The sequence below is a fragment of the Balaenoptera physalus genome (genome assembly GCF_965194825.1).
Source record: "Balaenoptera physalus genome assembly, chromosome: 2".
Taxonomy (NCBI): domain Eukaryota; kingdom Metazoa; phylum Chordata; class Mammalia; order Artiodactyla; family Balaenopteridae; genus Balaenoptera; species Balaenoptera physalus.
In genome coordinates, this window is record NC_138883.1 from 54543902 (window position 1) to 54558081 (window position 14180).

A 14180-nucleotide genomic window follows, 5' to 3' on the forward strand; every position below is an offset into this window, starting at 1 on the left:
ACCATAATGCAATATCACCTCATGCCTGTGAGAATGGCTATTATCCAAATGACAAGAAATAACATGCGTTGATGAGGATGTGGAGAAAAGGGAACCCTTATGCAGTGTTGGTGGGAAAGTAAATTGCTTACAGCCACTAGGAAAAACAGTATGGGAGTTCCTCAAAAAATTAAAAAGTAGAACTACCATATGATCCAGCAATCCAGTTCTGGGTATTTTTCCAAAGAAAACAAAAGAGCTAGTTGAAAAGACAAATGCACCCCTATGTTCATTGCAGCATTGTTTACAATAGCCAAGATACAGAAACAGCTTAAGTGTCCATAGATGGATGAGTGGATAAAGAAGATGTGGTGGGACTTCCCTGGTGGCGCAGTGGCTAAGAATCCGCCTGCCAGTGCAGGGGACACAGGTTCGAGCCCTGGTCTGGGAAGATCCCACATGCTGCGGAGCGACTAAGCCTGTGCACCACAACTACTGAGCCTATGCCCTAGAGCCCGTGAGCCACAACTGCTGAGCCCACATGCCACAATTACTGAAGCCCACGTGCCTAGAGCCCGTGCTCTGCAACAAGAGAAGCCACCGCAATGAAAAGCCCACCTGCCACAACAAAGAGTAGCCCCTGCTCGCCGCAACTAGAGAAAGCCCATGTGCAGCAATGAAGACCCAATGCAGCCAAAAATAAATAAGTAAAATAAATAAATTTATTAAAAAAAAAGATGTGGTGTATATATGTGTGTATATATATATATATATATGTATATGTATATATGTATATATATACACACACACAAAAGAATATTGTTCAGCCATAAAAAAGAATGAAATCTTGCTATTGTGACAACATGGCTGGACCTAGAAGGTATTAAATTTTAAGTGAAATAAATCAGAGAAAGACAAATAACATATGATTTCACTTGTATGTGTAATCTAAAAAATAAAACAAATGAACAAAGCGAAACAGAAACAGACTCATAGATAAAGAGAACAGATGCTTGCCAGAAGGGAGGGAGGTCAGGGAATGAGTGAAATAGGTAAGGGAGGTTGAAAGATACAAACTTCCAGTTACAAAATGAGTCACAGTGATGAAATGTACAGCATGGGGAAAGTACATGTAATCACAGTATTCTAATAGGTTCTGCAGTGAACAATATTCACATTGTTATAATGATGCAAACAATCTTTGATATAATTAAAATTATTGTAAAAAATGGGAGAGGGTGAGGAAGGAGAGGTACAGATGCTAAATCTTCATCTCTTATAACATTTATAAATTTTAAAATTGCTTTTTTCTTTTTATTGTACCTATATGAGATGCTAGATGTTAACTAAACCTATTGTGGTAATCATTTGACAATATATGTAAATCAAACCATCATACTGTACACCTTAAGTTTATACTGTAATGTATGTCAATTATTTCTCAATAAAACTGGGAGGGGGGCCCTCATTTAACCACACTTCTTTCAGCCACTGTTGCTCTCATTTACAGCAAAACAGCTCAGACGATTTGTTATACTTAGATCTAATTCCTCTTGAATTCTTTCTCATTTTTTCTTGAATTCTCTTTAATCACGCATTAATCCTCAGTTCTTCACCGAAACAGCCCTTATCAAAGTCACTGGTGGCCCCCACATTGCTAAATCCAGTGTACACTTGACACAGTTAATCACTCCTACCTTCTTGAAACACTTTCTTTACTTGGCTTCTGGAATACCATATTTTCATGCTGCCTCATTCCCTGTTCCATCTTAGTTTCTTTGCTTATTTTTCTCTTTCTTCTTTGCCTCTAAATGATGGGATAGACTACGGCTCTTTCTATACTCAGTGCTGTGCTGATTTCTTTTAGGCTTAAATCTCATTCAGATTTTGACAAATGCCAAATTTTATCTGAAACAAAGAATATTCCCTGAGCCACTCAACTCATTTTCTGTCTGCTTATTTGACATCTCCACTAGGATGTCTACAGGTGTCTCAGAGTTAATATGTCTAAAACCTGGTCTTCTCCCTTAAATCTGTATAGGCTACAGTCTTCCCCTCTTTCCATGGTTCCAGTGGCTAGCCAGACTCCTAGGAGACACACTTAAATCCTCAGTTTCTCTCACCCTCACATCTAGTACGTCAGTACATCCTACTGGCATTATCTCCATGATGTATCCAGAACCCAGGCCTCTGCTGCACTGCTGTGATCTGGACTTTCCTCATCTTTTGTCTGAATCATTGCTGTAACCTCCTAACTTGTGTCATTGTTTCTCCCTATGTACTTCCACAGATTGTTCTCAAAATAGCAGCTAATTCAGTCCTGTTAAAGTAAGTCGAATTCTGTGACTCCTCCACTCAGAATTTTTCTATAGCTTCCCATCTCACCCAAAGTAAAACACTCGGTTTATAAAATGACCCCAAGGCTTTATAATCTCCCCCAACTACCTCTGTTACCTATCTGAGTAGACTCTCCTCACTCCACTTCAACTACATTGATTTCTTTGTCGTTCTACAAACAAGCCAGGCACACTCTTGCCTCATACCCTTTCACTTTGTTCCCTCTGCTTCCACTGCTTTAACCCTATATTGCCACATTGCTCACTCCTTCATGTCCTTCAGGGCTTTACTCAAATGATGCTATTTCTGTGAGAATGTCTCTGTCCTTTTTTGAAAAGCTGCCTGCCCCCTTTCTTCTCCCCTAGAATGAACACACTGCTATCCCTATTCCCCTTAACTGCATAATTTTCTCCGTAGCATCGATGGCCACCTAACAAACGAGATGTTTTACTTATTGGTTTGCTTTCTGTTTAGAAGCCAGTTTTCATGAAGGCAGGGATTTTTGTTTGTTTTGTCAACTGCTGAATCCTCAGTATCTATGACAGTGCCTGGCACATAGTAAGCAATAAGTATATATTTTTAAATTATTTAATGAATTAATGACATCACTTTAAAATCTAGACTTTCAGGTAATTTTTGTTTGTTTATCATTAAATAGGTTACCCAAATTATCTCATAAGGAAATTTATGTTTGGATTTCCAGAAAAATGGAAAGAGTACATTGATAATTTTTTAGAACAGTTAAGGTAAAGTACCTTTTAACTTTTTAAAAAACAACTTTATTGATGTATAATTTACATTTGATAAACTATCTATTTTAGGAATAAAATTTGATGAGCTTTTACAAATGTATATACTCATGTAACCAATGTAAAGTGGTTTTAATTTGTATTTTTGGAAATGCCAGTTTTGAAGCTGTCTTTGATCTTAGACTTTCAGAAGGCAGTAACACTTTACTAGAACTTCTGTCATATGGAGTAAATCTAAAAGGAAAATAAAACCTTTGATGTATTTCAAGGAGTCATCCACAGTCATTTACCCTTTAAGAGGCATGTAGCTGTTAAACATGAGTCTGAAGTTCTTGACCTTTTTTTTTTTAAGAATTTTATTTTATTTGGCCGCGCCACATGGCGTGTGGGATCTTAGTTCCCTGACCAGGGATTGAACCCATGTACCCTGCATTGGAGCATGGAGCCATAACCGCTGGACCTCCAGGGAAGTCTGGTCCTTTTTTAATTCATTCATTCCCTCAGTAGTTACTAAGTGTCATTTGCTTAGCAGACACTGTATCAGCCTTGGGAAAACAAAGAAGAATTTGATTAATTTTTTTTTTTTAAACCTGGTTTATTATTTTTTTTCTTTGTACTCTTTTTCTTTTATTTTTGGCTGCGCTGGGTCTTTGTTGCTGCGTGCAGGCTTTCTCTAGTTGCAGGGAGCAGGGGCTACTCTTCGTTGAGGTGCGCGGGCTTCTCATTGTGGTGGCTTCTCTAGTTGCGGAGCACAGGCTCTAGGCACGTGGGCTTCAGGATGCAGCACGTGGGCTCAGTAGTTGCGGCATGCGGGCCCTAGAGTGTATGGGCTTCAGTAGTTGTGGCCCGCAGGCTCAGTAGTTGCAGCTTGCGGGCTCAGTAGTTGTGGTGCACGGACTTAGTTGCTCCGCAGCATGTGGGAACTTCCCAGACCAGGGATCGAACCTGTGTCCCTTGCCTTGGCAGGTGGATTCTTAACCATTGGACCACCAGGGAAGTCTGAATTTGATTAATTCTTGCCCTTAAAAACTCATAGGGGATAGGTTGTGTAAGTTGACTAATCATGTCACAATGTAATAAGGTATAACAGGGGCTGGCAGTTTTTTTCTGTAAAGGGGCAGATAGTATTTTCATGGGTATGCTGCCTCAGAGCTACTCGACTCTGCCTTTGTAGTGGAAAAGCAACATAGATAGTACTGAAAAGAATAAATGTGGCTGTGTTTCAATAAACTTTACAAGAACAGACAACTGGCAGAATTTGTCCTGTAATTTTCTTACAATATCAGCTTAAGTGGGAAATGCAAGAACATAGATAAGAAGAACTTAAGAGGTCATTAAAATGTTATACTTAAGTTGTTTGTGGGAGGAAAAGGGTAGAAGCCATGGAAGCTTAAATAATGCAAGATTAAAGGTAATCTGCTGGGGAAAAAAGCTTTATCTGAGGGAGTTTCATTTATTTATTTATGGGTTTAGTTTTTTGCGAACCAATATTAGAGGAAAAATACTATACTTGTTTTTTAGGTCTTGTGAAAAGAAAGAAGGAAAGGCCAGACAAAAACAGAAAACTGAAAGAGTTGTTCCTGACATTCGAAAATCAATGAAAAATGATGCAGGGGAAAAAAAACCAGATGTCCTCCAAAGAGCCACTGCCACTTATGACCTTGATTGTGATCATTTGGGTATGTTTGCTCTTTTCTTCTCTGTTGGTATAGTGGTAAATTTTTACCTGAGCTCCACACTGTTTAATTGTTTAAATTTAGTATTGAGTTCTTGACTTATACTGCCCTAAAATTCCTGGGTTTTTTTCACTGCTTAAGAGGAGAAACTGCAATGTAGACTGTAGTCAGCATTCAGCTTACTTCATTAAATTATACCTTTTAATTAATCAGAATACCAAGAACACTGATCAACATAACAATGAAAAATGATTGTTCTTTCAGTTTTCTAGACGCAAGGTATTTAGGCTGCCAGCTTACCTCAGACCTATATTACAGATACCTATATTTTTGTACTAAATATTATTCCTGTTAATAGACAAAACCAGTTTGCTTTCATGGAGGTAATGGCATGTCTTTTTGAATGACCGTTGCTATGAAGGTAGCTGGCAGAACTGTTCTATGTCAACTCTACCAAAACTATAATCTGCCTCACATCCACCTGACCCCAAGCTGAAAAAAAATATTTACAGTCCTTTCTAGATAATATAATGAGTAAAATTCCTAGACTCTGTTGTATAAATTTATGCCAGTTCTACCTTGATCTTACAATGAAGAGTTTTACAGAACTTCAAGAGTTCAGGACTGCTTCTGCCAAAAACATAGCACCATACTGGATATAAATGTACCTGTATGTCACTCCCCACCCCACCATACCCTATTTCCCTGTCCCCCACCCCCATTGAAACTATGCTCATCCTTTGTAGTACAGAGAAAGGAATAAATATGTGGATGACTGCTTGCATACAGCTAGCAAAAATTCATTCCTTAACTGTTGCTCCAGTTCCTTCTCAATCCTTCATTTTATCAAAAGTCATCCTATTTCTCGCAAATTAGGCATACTGCTTGTTGTCATTGCTAGACCTCTTCAGTATTCTGGAGTCCTGGGGCTACAGCACCTGCTATATACCTTTTTACTCCGAAATTTAAAAGATCCCTAAAAGTATATCTAACTTTGAATTATTTATTCATCTTCTTTAGTCTTAGGTCTTATCATCTCCCTACCCCCACTCCTTCCTTTCACTTATAGTGCTGTTTTTCAGGAATTTGAGTCAAATTGTGAATATTATTGGTAAAGTATTTGAGAATACAAATGTAAAAGACTAAAGTTTGGTAATTTACATGCCAGCTGTGTCCATAGGAAAATCATTCAACAAACATTTTTAAAGCATCTTCCATGAACCTTGATCTATGTTAGCTGTTAGGAACTTAGAGATGAATAAAACGAGATGCTTCTCCTTGAGAAGCTCAGTTTAGGGGAAGATATTACTGTATTCTGTTTTGGATGTATCATTTTTCCAGTGTGATTCATTAGATCATTGTTTTATGAAACTATTAAGACAGTGAGTGTCTTCTTGTCACATACATTATTTTGAGTGGTGGTATTTGATGCTGTTATTGTTTGTATTATTATCATTATCATTACACTTTCCATGGGAAAACCACTGAAATATAAAAAAAAAACACATCTAACATTAAACAACTGAGGTTATGCAAAAGTGCCAACCAGTGAATTTAAGATGATATAATTGTGTGTGTGTATTTTAATGATTTACGTAAAGTTTTGTTTCGTATATTTAATGCTATAATCTATATATTATAGTATTGCTCTTAAAGTACTTTATTTATCTCTGTTATTATACTTAACAGTATATTGTAAATGATTATAATATCAGCCTTCCTCACCATACTGTAATAATCTCAAGAGCAAGGAGGACCATCCATTGTGCATCTTCAAGTACAGACTTCTGTGAACTTAATACCATAATTTAGTTTTGTGTAAGTGTGGATTTTCAGAGTAATTTCATTGAAATCCTGCCTACCAGAATTTAAAGAACCTTTTCTCTACACATTAGCAAGTTTAAAATTTCATATTGAGTTAAATCCATCAGCTGAATCACATTTTTTTCTATCTTATTCTAGGTGAAAAGAAATGAAAGTGAGGAACATTTATAAGTGTTTAAAGAAGTAGAGAGGAAACAATACTAACACTACTAGCTTCATACAGCTTAGGTTGAAGTATCCAGAATGGTCTGAATCTTTATTCAAATTATTTAATAAAATGAATAAAAATATTCGAATAAAAAGGTTTTGTTCAAAATTTTCACATTTCCAATTGAACATTTGAATCATGTTTATATGAGGAATTAGAAGAAAACTCTTCCTTTATAATATGAAGATACATGATTCCATTGAGAAATCATGTAGAAACTCTCTTGATAACTTTTGTCTAGTGCCACTTCTCCATGAACTATAATTTAGAGGCTTCTTTATTCCCCAGCATTCAGTATTACCCATCAGTCTTTCATTTTGTCATTCATCTTGTAAAATGGCACATAATATGTGTAGGTTGTTGGAGTACTTCACTATGATGATTGGTGTGATGGTTTACGATTTGTATATATTTATAATTGTATAATTTAAAGTTAGAAATTAAATTAGTTTGGCTTCTGGTTTCCTAAGTTTAAAATTGGAGAGTTTCTCTCATTTTAATTTGCTTTCTTTAACCAGTGACACAGTATAATAAAGATTCCCAAGTTCTGCTTTGGTTGTTAGCCCATGATGCTTCATGGAGTTATGGGGGATTCAGCAAAAATGTATCTCTGTGACCACTGCTGGGGATGCGTATGGGGCCATGCAGATGGAGTTCCATGTTTTCTTAACTCTCCTTAACTAGGATAGCTTCTGTTCCATATATTACATACCTAGTAAGGTTTTAGCAACCCTAGTGGTTTTCCTTATGTCTTCTTAATATTTTACTTCCAAATTTAACAAATATTTAGCATCTGCTATATATGTGAAAGACTGTACTAACTCCAGCAAAAAAAAAATTAAAAAATAAAAAATGAAGACGAAATTCTTACCATTAAGAATTTTTTTCATTTGAAAGATAAGTATGTTAATTATAATGCAGGGCACATTGTCAAACATGATATTATTTGAAAGTATTCTGGAAATTTGAAGGAGAGCTTTCATTCAGTTGAGGGAATCAAGACAAAATTTGTGGATAGGTGGGTTAGAAAACAGAAATAAAGGAGGTTATAGAACAGGTTATTGAAGCAGGTGGTAAGTGAAGGAAACTTTCCAAGTAGAGTGAATGACATTAATGAAAGTTGAGAAGCAGTGGATTAACAGACATAGAATATCATTCAGATTTGGGTACAGTGAGTGATTAGAACTATATTGAAGACCAAGCAGAGGAACTGTGTACACTAAGTAGACTGTGAGATGTCACGGACAGATTGGTATAAAAATTAGTATATGTTTACAATTGAAGGGGCAGTGATCTGAACAGACCAGTGCTTCAGGAAGATTAATTTGGCAGTAATGTTTAAAATGGAGTTTGTGGGGAAAGAAACAGTATATTTTATGTGTGAAAATATTTTTTCTATATTCTGTTTGTAGCTAATTTGAAATTTTGATCTTTGGTTTTGTCTTATGAAATTAAAGAGAGAACTGAAGAATCCAAAGTATCCGTTGATATTCTAACATCAAGGGAACAGTTTTTCTCAGACGAAGAAAGAAAATATATGGCTGTTAATCAGAAGAAACCTTATATTTTAGTAACACCACTCAAATCTAAAAAAATTATAGAGCAAAAGTGCATGAATTATAATCTGTCCTTTGGCACCATTAAAGCAGTAACAGATTTTGCAGTGCGAAAGCATCAAAAAGAAAGTAAATCAAACTTAAATGAACCTACAAGTCCAATCAGCAAGCCCACAAAGACTTTAGAAAGTACATTTGAGTATAGTGTGGGTCATAAAAGTAAAAACAAGGAAGATTGTAGCGAATGTGATTTACTCACTGTCAACCAGAAAATAAAAATACCTAGTCCTAAAAAGGAACAAACAGTCACCTCTGACTTTAAGAAAAATACAAGGTTATCAAAATTGAAGAAAACTGAAAATCAAATAACTGTGTCATTTTACAAGCATCAGTCCTCATCAGACTTGTCTAATGAAGAGAGTGAAAAAGGAAAGGAATTTAGAAGGAAAGCTGCGGTTAAGAAAACCAGAGCAAGAAATACCGAAGAAATAGTGGTTCACTTGAGAAAAAGCACAAGAAAAACAAGGACAATCCCAGTGATGTCTGAATCTGAAACTGAGGAGAGTGAAAATGAACTTCATATGAAACAGAAGAAAGCTAGATGTTCTGCTAAAGAAAATCTTCAGAAATCTGATATTAGCAATGAGCTTCCAGTTATTGAGACAATGGGATCTGGCAAGATGAACAGGTCTTCCTTAGCATGTTTACCTGGTTTAATTCAGGATGAGGAATGGAATAAGAAAGAATTACAGAAACTTCATTGGTAAGTAGTTAGATTTGACTCTGAAATATCTAGAGTGGCCACAAAACAGTTTACAACATAAAAACTTCAATAACGGGCTGATTTAATGACTTCTATTTGTTAATATGGAAGATGTCATCCAAAAGCACATGGAGAGAAATTAAAATTTATATAAAGAGTAGAGGGAGAGTACAGATAACTTCTAACTAGGTTCTTTGTGGCCATCTATAGCCTACATGTGAGGAAAGTGAAAGTGACCCTGTTTTCTTTTCATTCCCATTTAATATTTCAAGACAGTCCCCTCCCCCTCCCTCCTAAAAAAGGGTAACTGTGAGGGGACAGATGTGTTCATTAATTTGAGTGTGGTAATCGTTTCACAATGTATATGTATGTCAAATGATCACATGTACACTTTAAATATATACAGTTTTTTTGGTCAATTATACCTCAGTAAAGCAGGGGGTAAACCATTTCAACACAGACAAATGCAGCTCTCTCACTTAGCTTCACATTTTAAGGAATATTTTATAAGTAAATTTACTATTATAAAACCTTAAATTTGAATCCAGATTTGTAGATTATTTAATACAGTCTTTTCCCCCTCATTTATAGAAGAGAAATTAGTCTCAAAAATTCAGTGATTTGTCCAAGGTTTCTTAATTAGTGCTGCTTGATAAATCAGGTATGATGAGAATTGGATTTCGCTACATAGACTTGAAAAGCAGTTTCAGTAGTGTGGTAGTTAGTATTGGAAGCCAGATCATAGTTGAGAGATGAAGAGTGAATGAGACAGTAAAGACAGCCTAGATGGACAACACAAGAAATTTGGCAATGATAGGGAACAGAAGAATGCATAGTCATAGAAGACTGTGAAGATAAGGGAACATGTATGTTTAGTTGCTTGCTTGCTTGTTTGTAAGGTGACTCATGCCAGGGTATAATGGTATGTTCTTGGAAATGATCTAGTAGAAAGAAAGGAAGATATGATTGATAAAAGAGGGAAGGATAACATAGAAACATGCCACGTTCAGTGTTCCATTCTCTTGTGTACCCCCAGCTTTATAACATTTGGAATTCATTTTCAAATCTACCTTCTCTTCCTAAGGCATCTTTGTGCCACTGTACTCTTCCTTTCTCGATTTCCTAAATTTTCCTTCTCTATCTTATTTTCAGGCAGAGAAGGTTTTCTTATTCTTCAGACTTATTGGTTTTGGCTGCTTGCTTTCTAGCAATAGTGTATTCCTCAGTGATCTTTTCATTCCAAAGTTCTACTTTTCCTTTTTGCAGAGGGACTCCCAAATCTGTTCCTCTAGTCCTGAATTCTTGTACTTAGGTTTATATTTCTCTTTGCCTGCTGGACATCTCTACGTAAATCTCACCTACAGCTAACTTAATATGTCAAAAACCAAACTTATTTTCCCCTGCCTGTCCACTTTGCCTGACATTCCTGTTTCTGAATATGTAATTCTTCTAGTCAACTAGGTTTAAACTCTTTATTATTATTGATTTTTAATCTAATTTTTTAAATCTAATTTTTTTAAAATTAAGAAACTACCAGCTATACTTAGGCAATATTGTGGGTTCAATTCTGGACTACTGAAATAAGGCGAATATCTCAACAACGAAAGTCACATTAATTTTTTGGTTTCCTGGTACATATGAAAATTATGTTTATACTATACTGTAGTCTCTTAAGTGTGCAATAGCATTATGTCAAAAAAACCAGTGTATATACCTTAGTTAAAAAAATAATTTATTGCTTAAAAATGCTAATCATTTGAGCCTTCAGCAAGTTGTAATCCTTTTGCTGTTGGAGGGTCTTGCCTTGATATTGATAGCATTTTACCCACAGTAGGACTTCTTTCAAAATTGGAGTCAATCCTCTCAAACCCTGCTGCTGCTTTATCAACTAAGTTTGTGTAATATTCTAAATCCTTTGTTGTCATTTCAACAGTCTTCACAGCATCTTCACCAGGAGTAGATTTCATCTCATGAAATCACTTTCTTTGCTCATCCATAAGAAGCAGTTCCTCATAAGTTCAAGTTTTATCATGAGATTGTAGCAATTCAGCCACATCTTTAGGCTCCACTTCTAATTGTAGTTCTCTTGCTGTTTCCACTACATCTGCAGTGACTTCCTCCACTGAAGTCTTTAACTCCTCCAAGTCATTCATGAGGGTTGGAATCAAATTCTTCCAAACTCCTGTGAATGTTGATATTTTAATAGACCTCTTCCCATGAATCACGAATATTCTTAATGGCATCTTAATGGTGAATCCTTTCCAGAAGGTTTTCAATTTACTTTGCTCTGATCCATCAGAGGAATCACTATCTATGGCAGCTCTAGCCTTAGGAAATATATTTCTTAAATAATAAGACTTGAAAATCAGAATTGCTCCTTGATTCATAAGCTGCAGAATGGATGTTATGTTAGCAGGCTGAAAACAACATAAATCTTTTACATCTCCATCAGAGCTCTTGGGTGACCAGGTACACTGTAAATGAGCAGTAATATCTTGAAAGGAATCTTTTTTTCTGAACAGTAGTTCTCCACAGTGGGCTTAAAATAATTCAGTAAACCTTGTTGTAAATACATGTGCTGACCTCCAGGCTTTGTTGTTCCATTTATAGAGCACAGGTAGAGAAGATTTAGCATAATCTACCTAAGGACCCTAGAATTTTCAGAATGGTAAATAAGCATTGGCTTCAACTTCAAGTCCCCTGCTACATGAGCCTGTATCAAGAGAGTCAGCCTGTCCTTTGAAGCCAACCATTGACTTTTCCTCCTTAGCTATAAAAGTCATAGATGGCATCTTCTTCCAATAGAAGACTGTTTTGTCTGCATTGAAAATCTGTTGTGTAGTGTAGCCACCTTCATTGATGGTCTTAGCTAGAGCTTCTGGATAAGTTGCTGCAGCTTCTACATTAGCATTTGCTGCTTTGTTCTTTTATGTTATGGAGACACTTCTTTCATTGAACCTCATGAGCCAACCTCTGCTAGCTTCAAACTTTTCATCTGCAGCTTCCTCACCTCTCTCACCCTTCATAGAAGTAAAGAAAGTTAGGACCTTGCTCTAGATTAGACTTTGGCTTAAAAGAATCTTGTGACTGGTTTGATCTTCTATCCAGATCGCTAAACTTTCTCCATATCAGCAATAAGGCTATTTGTTACCAGTTGTGTGTTCACTAGAGTAGCACTTTTAATTTCCTTCGAGCACTTTTTCCTTTGCATTCACAACTTTGCTAACTGTTTGGCACAAGAGGCCTAGCTTTCAGCCTGTGTCAGCTCTTGACATGCCTTCCTCACTAAGCTTAATCGTTTCTAGCTTTTGATTTAAAGTGAGAGACTTGCAACTCTTCCTTTCACTTGAACATTTAGAGGCCATTGTAGGCTTATTAATTGGCGTAATTTCAGTATTCTTGCATCCTCAGGGAATAAGGAGGCTCAAGGAGAGAGAGAGACGGGAATGGCTGGTCAGTGGAGCAGTCAGAACACACACAACATTTATCAATTAAATTCACTGTCTTATATTCACGCAGTTCATGGCACCCCAAACAATACAAGAGTAGCATCACAGATCACATAACAAATATAATAATAATGAAAAAGTTTGAAATATTGTGAGAATTACCAAATGTGACAGAGTCATGAAGTGAGCAAATGCTGTTGGAAATATGGCACCAATAGACTTGCTCAACACAGGGTTGCCACAAACCTTCAGTTTGTAAAAAACACAGTAAAGCAAAGGGCAATAAAACGAGATATGCCTGTGCAGCCTTTTTCTTAACACTACTCTTTTTTTCAGACCTTTAATGCCTTTTGCCTGAACTGTGGAAGTAGCCTTGTGTTTGTACTTTGTTCTCTTCATCTGAGTAATCTGTTTTATACAACTCCAGATTAGTCTTAATGTATAGTTGTGGTTCTGACACATCAAAAACCTTCACTTGCATTCTTGCTCAAATTCAAATTATATAAAGATTTCTTCTGCCTTGCATTGAGAGTAATAGTTGACCTCAGTTATCCTTTCCAGCTGTATCCCCCATTATTTCCTTTAATAAAGGTTGTCAACCTTTGCTGTATGTTCAGATGATGCAAGGAGATTTTTAATGCCTGGACTGCAGAAATGCCAGTTCCCAGTAAGATGAGTAAGCATACTCTGCTCTGTTTCTTCTATGCAGCTGTAACACCTGGACAGAATGCTTGGAACAGCTTTTTGTTGACTCAGGAAGATAAATAATAACAGGTTGATTGGGGGAGACTAGAATTTTAAGAACCACCAAACTGGAAGTGAATTTCCAGTTTTTCCTCTAGATATTCCCCCAAGCTAAACTCAAGGCCACCTAAAACCAGGAAGGGGGCATTGAGGCAAGACAAAGAGAGCTCAAAGAGAAGCCCTTCAGTTCTGGCTTGAACAGGAAGGGGGATTACTAACACTCAGAAACAGTAGAAGAAATCTCTCAGTTGTTTCTTTTTCTTTTCTCCTTTCTCTTATAACCCAGTACCCATACAATCCAGCAGGGGCAAGCATCACAGCATCAGTTGGGGCCCACACATACCTGAAACTCTGAAAGTGCGGAACCTTCCTCTCCAGTTCAAGTAGACGTCTCAAAAGGGTGGGGCAAACCATTTTGCAGTTTTCTCTTTCTGTCCTCTGCTTGGCGCTGGAGAAAGATACAATTGTATAAAGTGTGCAGCAGAGCTGGGTAACTAAAACCCCAGGTCTCTGCCAGAGAATCAAAAATGGGAACCCTAGGGAACCAAAGATTGCAGAGAGGGAGGACCTAGGGAAAGCAACCCTATAAAGTTGTTTATGAACTTTTAGGCTCACCCTTGAGTTGCCCGTTTGTGGATCTGATCCTAAACAGCATACCCAAGACTTTGAGAACTGAACTAAATGGTAGACCACCACGCACTTTCCAGGCCAGCCACCCAGTGTCCAACATGCAGTATATCCTAATAGCACTGCAAAGCTTTAAAAATGGAACTGACACTGAAACTGCAACCACAGAAGACTGATTGGAATTTATAGCTCAGGTTACAGCCAGGTTGGTTGCCTGCTACAACAAAATATTAATATTCTCTATAAAATATATATAAGACCCAGAGTT

General features: G+C 36.8%; 2 protein-coding genes across 5 annotated transcripts in view; one reads left to right on the forward strand and one right to left on the reverse strand.

The window, feature by feature from the left end:
• The window catches only part of MIS18BP1 (MIS18 binding protein 1), a 64324-nt gene that overhangs the window by 23518 nt on the left and 26626 nt on the right, over positions 1 to 14180 (forward strand). For all 3 annotated transcript variants that reach the window (XM_082452079.1, XM_082452078.1, XM_082452080.1), the window contains 3 exons: positions 2975 to 3062; positions 4587 to 4744; positions 8231 to 9092. In XM_082452079.1, the coding sequence (XP_082308205.1) occupies positions 2975 to 3062; positions 4587 to 4744; positions 8231 to 9092 (1108 nt within the window). The remainder of the gene's footprint in view (positions 1 to 2974; positions 3063 to 4586; positions 4745 to 8230; positions 9093 to 14180) is intronic.
• The window catches only part of FANCM (FA complementation group M), an 87656-nt gene continuing 82576 nt past the window's right edge, over positions 9101 to 14180 (reverse strand). The window contains exons 24-25 of one of the 2 annotated variants that reach the window (XM_082452013.1): positions 13629 to 13733; positions 9101 to 12515 (exon numbers count right to left, since the gene is read on the reverse strand). In XM_082452013.1, the coding sequence (XP_082308139.1) occupies positions 13678 to 13733 (56 nt within the window). In that variant the 3' untranslated portion in view covers positions 9101 to 12515; positions 13629 to 13677. Of the gene's footprint in view, positions 13734 to 14180 lie in introns of both variants that reach the window. The other variant, XM_082452012.1, reaches the window with a different exon arrangement.